This window comes from Nothoprocta perdicaria, unplaced genomic scaffold (genome assembly GCF_003342845.1).
Source record: "Nothoprocta perdicaria isolate Ctin4 unplaced genomic scaffold, notPer1 scaffold_227, whole genome shotgun sequence".
Lineage (NCBI taxonomy): Eukaryota > Metazoa > Chordata > Aves > Tinamiformes > Tinamidae > Nothoprocta > Nothoprocta perdicaria.
In genome coordinates this window covers 894,750-907,886 of record NW_020455449.1, presented here as the reverse complement: position 1 = coordinate 907,886, position 13,137 = coordinate 894,750, and the positions used below count along the sequence as shown (strand labels likewise).

General features: G+C 35.5%; 1 protein-coding gene across 2 annotated transcripts in view; it reads right to left on the bottom strand.

The window, feature by feature from the left end:
• The window catches only part of IMMP2L (inner mitochondrial membrane peptidase subunit 2), a 431,091-nt gene that overhangs the window by 136,988 nt on the left and 280,966 nt on the right, over positions 1-13,137 (bottom strand). For both annotated transcript variants that reach the window (XM_026039281.1, XM_026039282.1), the window contains exon 4: positions 12,823-12,888. In XM_026039281.1, coding sequence (XP_025895066.1) covers positions 12,823-12,888 — 66 coding nt within the window. The remainder of the gene's footprint in view (positions 1-12,822; positions 12,889-13,137) is intronic.

Below are 13,137 nucleotides of genomic sequence, written 5' to 3'. Positions count from 1 at the left end.
AAGCATCTAATTTGTTATCAAGCGTAACTCAGGTACCTAAACATAAGTGACTGGTGCTATTTTAGATACTCTGCTGAGACATCCTCATAACAAGGCCAAGAGGTTCAAGCTACCCATACCTTTCTGAAACTGTAGCTTGTAAGAATCCAGCATCTAAAATATTCCTGTACAGGTATGTTTAGGAACTGAAACTCATCTAGAAAGCTCATAAAATTTTCTATTTTCCTTGGTTTCCAGAAACCAAGGATTTTCTGTTTCATCACTTAACTTCTAATCTTTCTTTGCCTAAAAGTTTGAATGGTATCTTTTGTCTGAGAGTTATTTGAAGAGTGGTTACAAAAGATATTGCCAGAGCATGTTACAATGTGTGGATAATACATGTAAATTTTTTTTTAAAAGTTTTTTTCTGGAAAGAATAGATTATGAAGGAGTGTAAGAAGAGTAAAAAGGAAATTTCAGTTTATCTAACATGAAATATCCTTAACTGTCACAGATCATCCCTTTAGAAATGCATGATGAACATTTAATAGAAGAAATAGTCATTGCTATTTTTTGTTTTATTTTTTAATACTTAGCAACCTAAGCAAGAATACTCACAGTAGACTTACCTATCAAGAATGTTCATATCAAAGAGTCCACAGGAGAATACAAGTCTTCTGCAGTCACATTTAAGAGCCTAACAGATATGGAAAAGTGCTAGGCCTCCTCTGGAAAAGACAGCCTCTAGGGCTGGTGAATGGCTGGTGCAGGTATTTCTATTGCATATGCTTAATTTTGTCCATACAGCATTTCCTACGGCCTCACATTAAACAATGGGTCTCAAATCACTTATGAAATGGCTTTTTTTTTTTTTTCCGGTCATCTTAATGGAAATCCACATTACCCACAGAGAAATGAAAGGTACAGATGTCACATGCTGCTTTAAGGCTTGTAACATTAGGGGTGTTCAATTTGCAGCTCTATAGCCTTTCACCACTAACACTGCTGTCTGATTATGATTTTGTAGCAGAGATACTTTTACCTCAGTACCCTGAGGCTACACTCCACACACAGATGCTCTTGTCCTTGTGGCTGTGCACAAGCAAATTCCAAAATATTGCTACACCTCACATGCCTGATTCCTTGCGGGAAGTCATTACCACCAATATTTAAGTCACCATTACCCCCCTCCATCCCTTCTCATACTGCACTTTGTAGCTTTTACTTTAAAAAACACACAAATAAATAGAATAAATGCTATCTCAGGAGACAGCATTAGTAGGTAATTATTTAAATGTTAATTACTTCAAAGGAACACAGAAGTGCAAATGATTTTGAAGAATGTTAACTTTCTTTTGAATACTTAAAAAACAAACACATAAACTGCATTACCTGTTATGTCATGTGCAACTATATGACATAAGTTCTCTTTAGCGTAAAAAGAAATATACAGACGGTATATAGAATCATATATAGAACTTGGTTCCTCAGTTACTGCAACACACTCAAATAGGGTGAAAATAAATATGTGCAAGGAACTATCCAGAAACTGGTGCTGTAAGTGCAGCTTAAAACATAGGTCTTTTAGTACTTACAGGATTACTCTGTCAACCCTCCAAATTATTTCCTGAAAGCACGAAGTTGGATTTTGTCTTCATACAGAAGGACCTGCAGCACTTCATGAATCCCCTTAATTACCTTCCATACATATTATAGAACAGAGCCCTATTTGATGCCACATGGGATAGTTCTTGATAGAGCCAAGCCCGCACTCTATATTAACCTCTGGCACTTCGCAAAGAAACTAAAATTAACATTAGCCCAATCCAGTTTACAGTCATGAAGAACATTCTAGTGCTTAACATTTCCAAATGTCAATTTTGCCCTTTCCTTTTCGTAAACAGGGCTCAAAGAGTTAATTGCTTTGAAATAAATATTAGCATAATGCCTAAAGTTATACTTCTTTTTTTTTTTTTTTTTTCTTTTTTTACCTGCTTATGGAACATTGGCAATCTAGATTTTAAACTTAAACAGCAGAATAACTCATTAAGAAATATGCAATAGCTGGGGCAAGATTTACTACAAATATGCTTGAAGTGTTTTTAAAAATTAATATTATGCTGCTATGCTTGACTTAATTAGCTTTCTTCTTCATTTACAAAGCATATCTGTCTGGTTTATGAACTTAGTCTCTATTCCCCATTCTTACAAACCTGTTTAATTAAAGTTTTAACTACTGCATAAGCTTTAGAAACAGTAGAATGACTTTTATTACTGGAAATCTAAATCCGCCTTTTAAACCTGATCATACCTATATATACTACACTGGAAATATGAAAAGACGTACTCCATAATATTCCAGAACAAACACAGGATATGCTGTTTTTAATTATACATTCCAGTCAGTTTTATTTTTTGCATAGAAAGTTGCCCTAGCAGTGGAACTGTGATTAATTTAGTCAGCCACTAAGTCGATCCCCTGAAATCCATTAAAGGTCACCTTTCTTTTTTTAGGTTCATACCTATTTCTAATCTGTTCATTGATTTCCTCATCCATTATTCTATTCATCTCTTTTAGAGGTCCATCACTTATTAGACTTCCACCTCTACTAGTAGGGCGCTATGCTTTGGGTTTCAAATATGGTATATCCTATCGCAATGCTTTTCAGCATATGTCACTTGTTCCCCTTCGTGCTATAATAAATGATTAAACCAGAATTTATTTTTGCTAAATATACAAAATTGAAACCTATTCACTAGAAATGCTGCTTGGCTACCCTGATATACCTGAAGTTTGCCTAATACATGACATAGTGTTTATCATAATGTATTTTTGTCTGCATATGAAGAAGCTTGTGGCATAATGGTCAGTGAACAGAAACTATTTGTGCAATCAGTGCCAAGTCACTACACTAAAGGAGAAAATATTTTTGGCTCCCTCATGCGCAAACATCGAAGTCCCTGCATAACAAGTTGTTACCCATCATACCCAAAATACACTACATTCTCATCACACAATTTATTTCCCATAAGCCAAATGTCAACAATAGTCAGTTCTATAATAGTGAAAAAAGATAATAGCCATTTTCCCTCCTATTCTCATTTGAATCTCATAACCACTAGGGTGATCTATTTCAAAACCTTATTAGTTCTGCTACTATGAACTATTCAGCCCCTCATTGCAAGCTTGCATAGCACAAAACTATGGTGGCAATCTTTTTAAATAAACAATTTACAATTAATAGATCTGCTATCATAGATTTGCAAGCTTTACATAATGGCAGACATAACAATTTCAAAATTTGTAAATTAAGACATAGGCAATTATTGCTTACGGCTGACAAAGTATGCTATAAAATATGGACCAGAACTAAAGAACTTTGTCAAGGTGCAAATCTAATAAGGAAAAGAAACAAACAACTGGGAAATTTTCCACTTTTTTTTCTAGAGAAACAAAATAAATGGATAAAGCATCAGTAGTCTACTTAGGTGTACTTTGATTCAGTATATAATTTTTTATCTGTTACTTGAGCCAGAAGGTTGGACTAGATGATCTCTAGAGGTCCCTTCCAACCTTGAATATTCTGTGATTCTGTGATTCTGTGACTTCACTCGATGGAAAAAAAAATAGAGTGTATGAAATCAAGTATAAATCTTTTTCTAAATTATTCACCAATGGATAGGATTCTTCCACCTTAAAAATATTCATCTTAAAAATATTCAAATAAGATGGAAACAGGAGCTTTGCAAAGATGTAAAATTATATAATAAATGATAATGATTTACTTGCATTATTCACAGTGGATATATCTGTTTCAGCATGTTTTCCTTCAGATTGCAAAAAAGCCAACAATACACCTGGTCTTACCCTGCTCAATTTAATAAAAGCTGTCCTTTGGATTTACAGGAAGAACGTGCACAGAATTGACAGATTCTGAACCTTGCCTAGCTTCCAGGACATCCAAAAGAAAAAAGCTGCTGCTGACAAACACATGAGCTTATTGTTCATTTTCTGGGAAGAAAAAGCCAGGGAGTTCAGTTAATAGTTTTCCCACACACTTCTTTTATCAGCATAATCGAACAACACCATCTTTCATCCTGAGTACCTCTTTTATAAAATGGGTTTAATACTGTTGCCTTCCTCCTATCCTCTTTGCTCTTCTTTCTATACTGGAGCTTTCAATGAGATATACATACATGAAGCCAGAATCCAAACAGAGCTTCACTTCTATCTAGAAATTGTTTAAATAGATATCTAAACATTGAGAGATAACTCCTAGATTTCTCAGAATAAAGGTCATTTTTACTAAATCAGTATTTTTTCTGGTGTCTAAATAAGAATATTAGTATAAAATTTCAGGCCACTTATGACATAGGTAACCATAGTTTAGGACGTAAAAAGTAAATCCTTTGTGAAAATTAAAATAAATACATGAAAATATTTTATTAAGTATTAAATTCTTTTAAATGTTAGTGCATTTTATTCATTTGCTGCTCTTTTTTTTTTTTTTAATTTTGATAGAGACAACCTCTTAAGCCTCCCATTGAGATGATTATACTTACTCCTACATGTTTTCTAACCATCTGATATCTTGGCAAAGCACCAACTTTCAATGAAACAGTCATTAAATTAGACTTTCTGGAGGAAAAAAAAAAAAGCCTATAGAAGAAATGCTCTCTTAAATAAGGTTAATATACTGTATTTGCTTAAGCCTTTAACAAAAATAACATTGCATAAAATGTGACCACATTTGAAAATTATCATCAGATATCACACTATTACAGAGTGGAAGGTTGGAAGAGATGTCAGGGGGTCTCTACTCTAACCTTCTGCTCAAAGCAGGCTCAGCTGCGAGGTCAGACCAGGCTACTCAGGGCTCTACTTCGTGAGATTCTGAAAACCAACCAGGCAGGAGACTGCACAACCTCCCTGGTTAACCTCCTCCATTGCCTGATTGCTCTTCAAAGGGAAAACATTTCTCCTTGCATCTAGTTTGGACCTATATTGTCTCGTTATATGCCCACTATCCTTTGTTCTCCTGCCATGCATTGCACAGCTTGGTCTTCTTACAGACCCCATAAGTAAAGCAGCTGCAGATAGGTTCCACAGATACCACCTCTTCTCCAAGATTAAAAAGCAGTTCTTAAACTTCTCCTGCAACGACAATTGTTCCAGGCCCCGACCAGCTCTGTGGCTTTCTGCTGAAGTCACTGCAGATTATCTATGCCTTTCTTGCCCAAAACTGACATGGCAATTCTACCTGTAGTCTATGCACCCGTAACGCTGCTTTTGTTTTCCTTAAAGGGTATTTGTGTTTATTTGAAGCTAAATGTAGTCACTGCCCTATTCATAATGAGTGCAAGAAAAATCTATGAAGAGGCTTCAAAGAATTTGAGGCAGTAAATACTTCCCTACTGGTACCCATTCTTAAACTAATCTCTACTTAGTGTCTGGCTCATGGGGGCTTGCAGAAAAGGTAAACTGATAAGCATAATTCTGCTGAATATTTATACTGCAGTGAACTTCACAACCAAACCATGGCACAAAGAAGTAGTTGAAATTATATTGGAAATGCTGGTGCAAGCACAGCCCAAACAGGCCCAGGTAAGGTACTTCTCCCTGCTTTTTTCCATCCTTGTAGTTTGCAGTGTTAAGTAATGGGGTATTTGTATGTCTATTTTCCCTTAATTCTATAGCACTTATTAGTACAAGGAAGAGTAGCGCTACACGCTGTTGCTGCTAATGTTGGCAATACGTCTGAAGACAGCAATTCCTGCATACGCTGAAGTATACTTCACAAATAACCAGGGGCTGCTTTAACTGCAGGGATTTATTGAAAGCTAGGAGAGATGTTACTCCAGGATGTTCTACAGAGGCTTTAAAAAACTTCCCTACTGTCTATTGCAATGGCAGGTTAAAATAGTCTGTGAACACTACGGAGACTCGTTATGCACATTGTTCACAGCGATGCCATCCTGAAAGAGATGCTGCGTTTTGTATTTTAGACTGCTGCTTGTATAATTAAACTTAAAAGAAGAAAAAAAGGAAGAAACAATAAAAAAAGTTTCCCTCTTGTAGATGATGTCATTTGAGCTTTAAAGGCACAGTGATGAAAATTTTTGGAGTACATATTTTATTGCAATTTTAGTCTGATTTTTTGGTACTTTGTGTTTCACTTTGAATAGTAATTCTCTAAAAGCTAGTACTACTGACAGTATTACTTTTATTTTCTCTGAGTGTTGTCCAAATCAAACTTTCTCGCTTGAGAGGTAAAAGGTTGTTTCTTTTTGTAAAATCCAGCACTGCAAATTCTGTACAAGCTCAGAAGAATCACATTATTTTTTTTTCCTCCCTTACTATTAAGAATTCCAGAGGTCACACTGCATCTACATTGTAATACCATTTCTTTTGGTGAATTTTGATAAATGAAACTAACTGAAACATTACAAAAAATGCTATTGGATGATACATGGGATCTTTTAGTCATCTTACTGGTCCTGTCTCTACCATATGAGATGAAAATATGTCTTCAAAATAATGTTCATATGAAAGTAATGCAAGCTTCATTGTGTAATTAAGTATTCTAATGTAATAATAATATTGAAATTTTCTAATGTAAAAACAATTTATAATTTGAAGTAGAAAAAAATTAGTCTGGAAAACTGTGTATTTTCATCCCTTCATTTGTGAAAATTATTTTAATTCTACATTTTTCTTGACATTCCCCTTTCTACTCTCAATCTTTCTATCCTTAATCCTTTCTATTCTTTCATGCACTTTCCTTAAAAATTAGGTGCAAGAATTAGGACCTCCAGTCTTATATCTTTTATAATGGATCTGAAAAAATATCAAATTTTAGTAGAGCTGGTTTTGTAGACCTTCACCACTGGCCCTAAAGACCTACGGAATCTTAGAAATCGATTACAGATATATAAAAACTTTCTCACAATCTTGTCAGATTGTTTTTATAATTTAAAGGTACCAATATATATCACCTTCATTTGCATTTACAGAAACCGTATCCAATCATGCAAGAATGCTGTGCTTGGAAATTGAATTGAAATCAATGAAAATTCTATTTAGGAGGCTTGCAAGGGTTTGATCAATGCTGAAGAGTCATGTCAGAGTAGCACAGGTGTAGCCTCACTAAAGTTTTCACTGGCTTTAAAAAATCTCATTAGTATAGCATTAAGTGCTGCAAACAAACAAACAAGAAAAGCCCCTACATAAATCCTAGGCGGATTCTGTGCATATACACAGGCTGCGCAAAACAAAAACTTGGGGCTTAAGGCTTCATTATCTAGGTGAAATAGAACTAATAATAGCTCCTTAGATATAAGAAGCACAAAGACAAAGCCATATGAGGACTGCATCGGTGCCTCAGGGTAGTCTGTAGTCTCTGAGGATGATGCTAGGTACCCAGAGAGCTTACTCAGTTCTCATTTCTGTAAAAACACTAACGAGCAGTACCTGAAGATAAATAGCGTAAATGCTAAGAGACGTTTGCTGGATAGGGGAAATGACTGTTGCTACAGCTCTGGCAAACAAAAAATGAATCGTATGTGCTTCCTCCTGGATGCAGAGGTGGATGCAATACCTGCCAGGTGGTTGCCCTCAAGAAATTAAGGGTAGAGATGCTATTGTGCCTGAACAACCTGGAAAGTCTGCATTTTTCTGAAGGGTATTCTTCCTCATAGCAACAGGCAGTATATTTTCACTAAAATCTAATGCAGGCTGCTATTCAGTATGACAGTCCATGTCAGGGAATGGCTGTTACCTTGAAGGGCTTAAGTCCTAATGGAAACAAATGGTCACCAAAAATGTCAAATCATCTGAACTTGTTCAGCAATGTAAAAAAAGGTCTTGATTTTTCTTTTCATATTTGAAAACCTGGATCACACCTTCTTTCTCTGAGGTGGGATAGGGAGGAGAGAAGGGGGGTGAAAATAGCAACAAGAAAATCCATATAGAGTAGCTAACAGTTTGCTCAAAGCTAAAAGGGTTCTCCAAAAAAGAGACAGAATGACCAGATTTTGGTCATAGTCTTATGGGAGCGGGGGGGGGGGGGGGGGGGGGGGGGGGGCGGTGGGAAGACCTCTGTATGAACTCGCCACAAGAGTAGATGAAGTTGTATTGTGATCACTGCATTTAATAAGTGCTGTTGGACTTTATTTCTCAATTACTTTTTTTTCAGTCCATTTATGTCTTTGGCCTGCCCATCACCCTTTGTAGTTTTCACAATTTGACGACGCACCTTGAGAAAATTCAGTAAATTTTTACTATGAGTAAAAGTAGATAGTTGCTTTTGTTTATTTTAGACTTACAGTCTAATAATTTCATGACCTACCTCTGCACTTTCACACTTACATTCCCTGCTCTGAAATAGGGAAGAGCTATTTCCTTATTCAGGTCTTCATCCCATTTTTTTTTCTGAAAGATGCAGCAGTTGAATACAAATTGTTTTGCCTAACTATTCAGTATTCTGAACACTGATTCCTAATAGTCTAACAGAATCCCTGGAAAAAAAAAAAAAAAAAAAAAAAGAAACTTTAAAACCTGTGCTTTCTAAGGGTCCTAAATCAGCTACAACGTTAAGAAACAACCAACAATATGAGAGAAACAGACTCCACCAGACTTGCAGATCTGGGAAACTGTGCCAGACAGAAAAGGGAAAAGAAATAGTACAGCAACTTAATGCATGGACATAATTTTAAATTTTACTAGTTAACATCCAATTTTAATATTTGTTTCCTTCTCGTAAACCTCCATTTATCTGAGTTACTGAAAACATACTATAACTCAACCATCTGTGATAGAGTATTATAGATTTTTGCATTTCCTCTAATGCATTTAAGATAAATGAGTTTCAGTATGTTTAATTTTCAAGATATACAAGCTGCTTTGTAGCACCAACATTTTTAATAATTTAGATTATATTGACCTTTGAAAGAAGCCTTTCTTGAAAGAATTATCATTTAAATAGTCTTCAGAACACATGATAATGATTTCCTACATAAAAGTTAATTCCTGGTGTCTTCATGGAAAACAAAACAAAACTTCATTTATGAGATTTTGTTCTGCAATATTATCTGTCTACAGCTTGACCTACAGCATCCTTTCTCAAGGATTAAATGGTGATTTTCTGTCTATTCCTTAAATTCTTTTAAGAAAAAAGTCCTACTAGGTATCCAAATCTAGTACATTATTTAGGTGTACTATAATCTTCTGGAGATTTAGAAGATGCTACCTAGAATCATCATAGATTCACAGAATCATTATGGTTGGAAAAGATCTCCTAGATCATCAAGTCCAACTTGCCCTTCAACATTATGCCTGTTAAACAACGTCCCTAAGTGCCTCATCTGTACGTTTCTTGAACACTGCCAGAGATGGCGACTCCACCACTTCCCTGGACAGCCTGCTCCAATGCTTGACTGCTCTTTCTGTGTTGAAATTCTTCCTAATGTTTAACCTGAACCTCTCCTGGCACAATGGCTCAAGTTTGAGGCCATTTCATCTTCTTTTATCTGTAGTTATTCTGGAGAAGAGATCAACTTCTGCCTCACCACAAGCTCTGTTCAGATAGAGGGATATGGTCTCCCCTGAGTCTCCTCCACACTAAATAAGCCCAGCTCCCTTAGCTGCTCCTTGTAAAGTCTGTGCTCCAGCCCCTTCATCTGCTTCACTGCCCTTCTTTGGGCATGGTCCAGAACCTCAATGTCTTTCTTGGAGTAGATGATCTCTGGAGGTCCCTTTCAACCTTAAGCATTCTGTGATTCTGTGATTTTTCAGTCTCTAAACGCATGTTTCAGAATGTGATGTATTATATGCTCCATAATTTATCACTACAAGAAAAATATGAAATAAAGGGATGGAATGGGGTCAGATTGGAGCCATTGGATTCACATATATTTTCAAAAACTGAAATTATTTAGTCATTACTTTTTTTAAAATGTAGCACTTTTACAAATAGTAAAATGCTTAGTGTTTCCTTTTACTTAACAGGAGACAACACAGTATTCTTGGGACAGTTCTTTCCTATTGATGCACCAAATAACATGCATATACTTCATTCATCTAGGAAAGCATAGATCTACAGACTCCAATATCTACTATCCCTCTATTGGACTGCTACATGAAAATATCTTCCAATTCACAGTTGTTTGAAAAGCTCTTTTCACAATAGATGTCTGCTCCACTTACACGTGATATACTGCACATTTCACTGACCTTCTAAATAAAATGCTCTACACAGTACATCTGTCTACACAACTAGCTCTCTGCAAAGTTGTTATCCCCACAGGTTGCCCCATAAGCCACCAGATCCAACTGATGAATCCCACTTTTCCATACCCTCAAAATGACTTTTAGCTCTGCTACCAAGTTTCCAGCATGGGCATTAGCACAATGTGAATGCACAGTTGTGCTAAGTATATTGGTACATTTTCAATTCTCTTGTTGAATAAGGACAATCAAAAGCAGAAGATCCTTACTCCCATGCCTGCCACAAGCGCAAGCACTTCAGCCCCATTCTTTCAGTGAGAGAAAGGAGGTAGCAGTAACCTCTGCAGTGACACCAGATGTCTTTCTGCAAGTTGCAATTCTGATTGATCAGCGGAGCAGGCTTAAAGAAGTGTATTTATAGAATACAGGCATACACCGTCTACTTCAAAGACTCGATATTAGAAGCGAGGTTGTTTCAATGTTTCTCTAAGATCAGCACAGATCTCTAAGATCATCACATCCCACCCACGCCATAAAAGATCCAAAATAGTATGGAAGAAATGCATTCTAATCCGTTTGAATATACTGTTTTTAAAAACGCCATAGACTTACAGTTTCAACTACAGTATTATGCGTAATGCATAGTATTATGCTGATAAGGAATAATATAATGCTTAGAAAATGTTTAGAAATATATAGGTATAAAATAAATCATAATTCAGAAAAAAATGTAGATTTGTCAGTTTATTATGTAAATTTTTGCTTCATTCTAATGCTGTGAAAAGACGCAAGTATTGCTCATACACTGTTACACATACACCATTAAGAAACAATATACAGTAAAAAGTCAACAGCTCCATAATATGTTCTTTAATAAACTAATTTCTACAGACAAAGCAAAAACTATAGGACAATTTTCATTTGATCAAAGAGGAAAAAAAAAAAAAGGAACATCTGAATTATTCACATTTCCACATTTCCACATTTCTGTTGTTAACGATAAACCAACTTTACCAGTTTTACCCGAGACCATCACACATTTTTCTGTACTTACAAGAAATACACTAACCTACAGTCTCTTCAGTATTTTGTATACACTTACATAGTTAATATGCACCCACAGCTTTTCCCAGTTGGCTGAAAAGACCCACAGAAGTTAATGAAAAGTTCAATGTCTTCAGGTACTTAAGCATACAATATAATTAATTTCCTACAGTTGCAAATTAAGTTATTAAACATCTTTAGTGTTATTTTAAAAAAGCCTCTATTAAAAATCTGACAAATGTTAATAATACAGAACAATGGAAAGTAACACTTGAAGTGGCTTTGTATTGCTATCTCTTTCTGACATTGCTACAGAAATGAATCAGGAATACTGAATTGCAAATGCCACTCATCGCTTACAAGAATTACAGCATCAGCATCACCTGTGTCAAGAAAACAAGCAACTTCTTAAGGAATTAGGATTATAAAAGGCATCACCCAATAGCTCAGAATATTTCTATTTTTTTTTTGTCTAAAGTGATATCAAGTATTAGTCTTTGGATGTTGAGATCTCTTCTTACTGCCTGTTATTTTAGATTTTATGTTACAACAGAAATGCCAGAATTTATTTTTATTTCTCACACTGAGATTATTTGGAAATTCTTATTAAAAGAGAAGTGATACTGATTGTAATAGGAAAGGGGAACAAAAGGACATAGGCATATCCCATACTGTGCATGAGTGCCAATAATAACCAGAGTTCATTGAGACCACACTTAAATCCTTGACTTGAATCTCAGTTGCCAAGTACTACACCAGAGCAAGAAGCATTGTTTAAATGCACTGAACCTCAATCTGCATGATGCCTGAGTTCCCCAGAACATCCAGAGCTAATGTGGGAAACTAGGTAATTACACTCCCAACTTTATTCACCTAGGAAAAGAATCCATTGAAAAAAAGAGTTTTCATCAAAAGGATAGCTTTTCCATGAAAACTTCTGATTTACATCTACTAGCAATTCATTTCCAAACAACTTCCCAAATAGTAGGGTCTATCTGAAAGACTTTTAAGCTTTTAAGTACTCTAGAGTTTACCCTTTCTAGAAATGTTTCTCACAGAATAATCTATGCCAAATCAGTTCCACCATATTCCTTACAAATTCCTAGAGACTGCAGTGACAGGCAGTCATCTAGGAGCATTTTTTTTCTCTAAAACAAAAATAATAATAATTTAAAAAGAAAGAAACAACCACTCCACCCCCAAAATTCAACTTTTTATTTGCCAATCACTGTATGAAACAGCAACTGGACTCTCTAACTGAAGAAACACAGTCCTATAATATTGACTTATTAAAAAAAATGCTGTACAATTAACTGTCATGGTATGTGGTAAAGATATTCTAAACAACAAATATTATTTGTATCCTTGTAGCTTTTAATGAGAGAGTAAGTAGTTTTGTGTACCATTTCTCCTCTCATTAGAAAAGGAGACAGGTACATTGCTGACATCCCTGTTAAGAACAGATAGAAAGAAAATACTAGAAAGTTCTCGTTGTCTAGGATACTGATTTAAAATCCACTGAAAAGCTGCACTATTCCTATAAAGACTCAGAGACTAGGGCTTAAAATACTTACTTGATAATGTCTCCTTCAAGTGCAATCACTCGTTTAATGATCTTCTGTTCAGGGTTTCTAGGAGACCTGAGACAGGAGATAAGGTTATACAATCAGTAACGTTCCCGTTGTTTTAAGAAAATGAAAAGAAATTCCACAAAGAAATAGACACTATTAAAGTCATTAGGAGATTCCATGTTCTCCTCGATACAGCATCAATCATGATGTTCCATCCTGGAGTGAAGCTACTGTAATCATTCCTATTACAACCATCACCGAAAAGCAGATGCTGAACACTAACCTGCATACAAACCATGCAGTAATCAACAGTCCTTT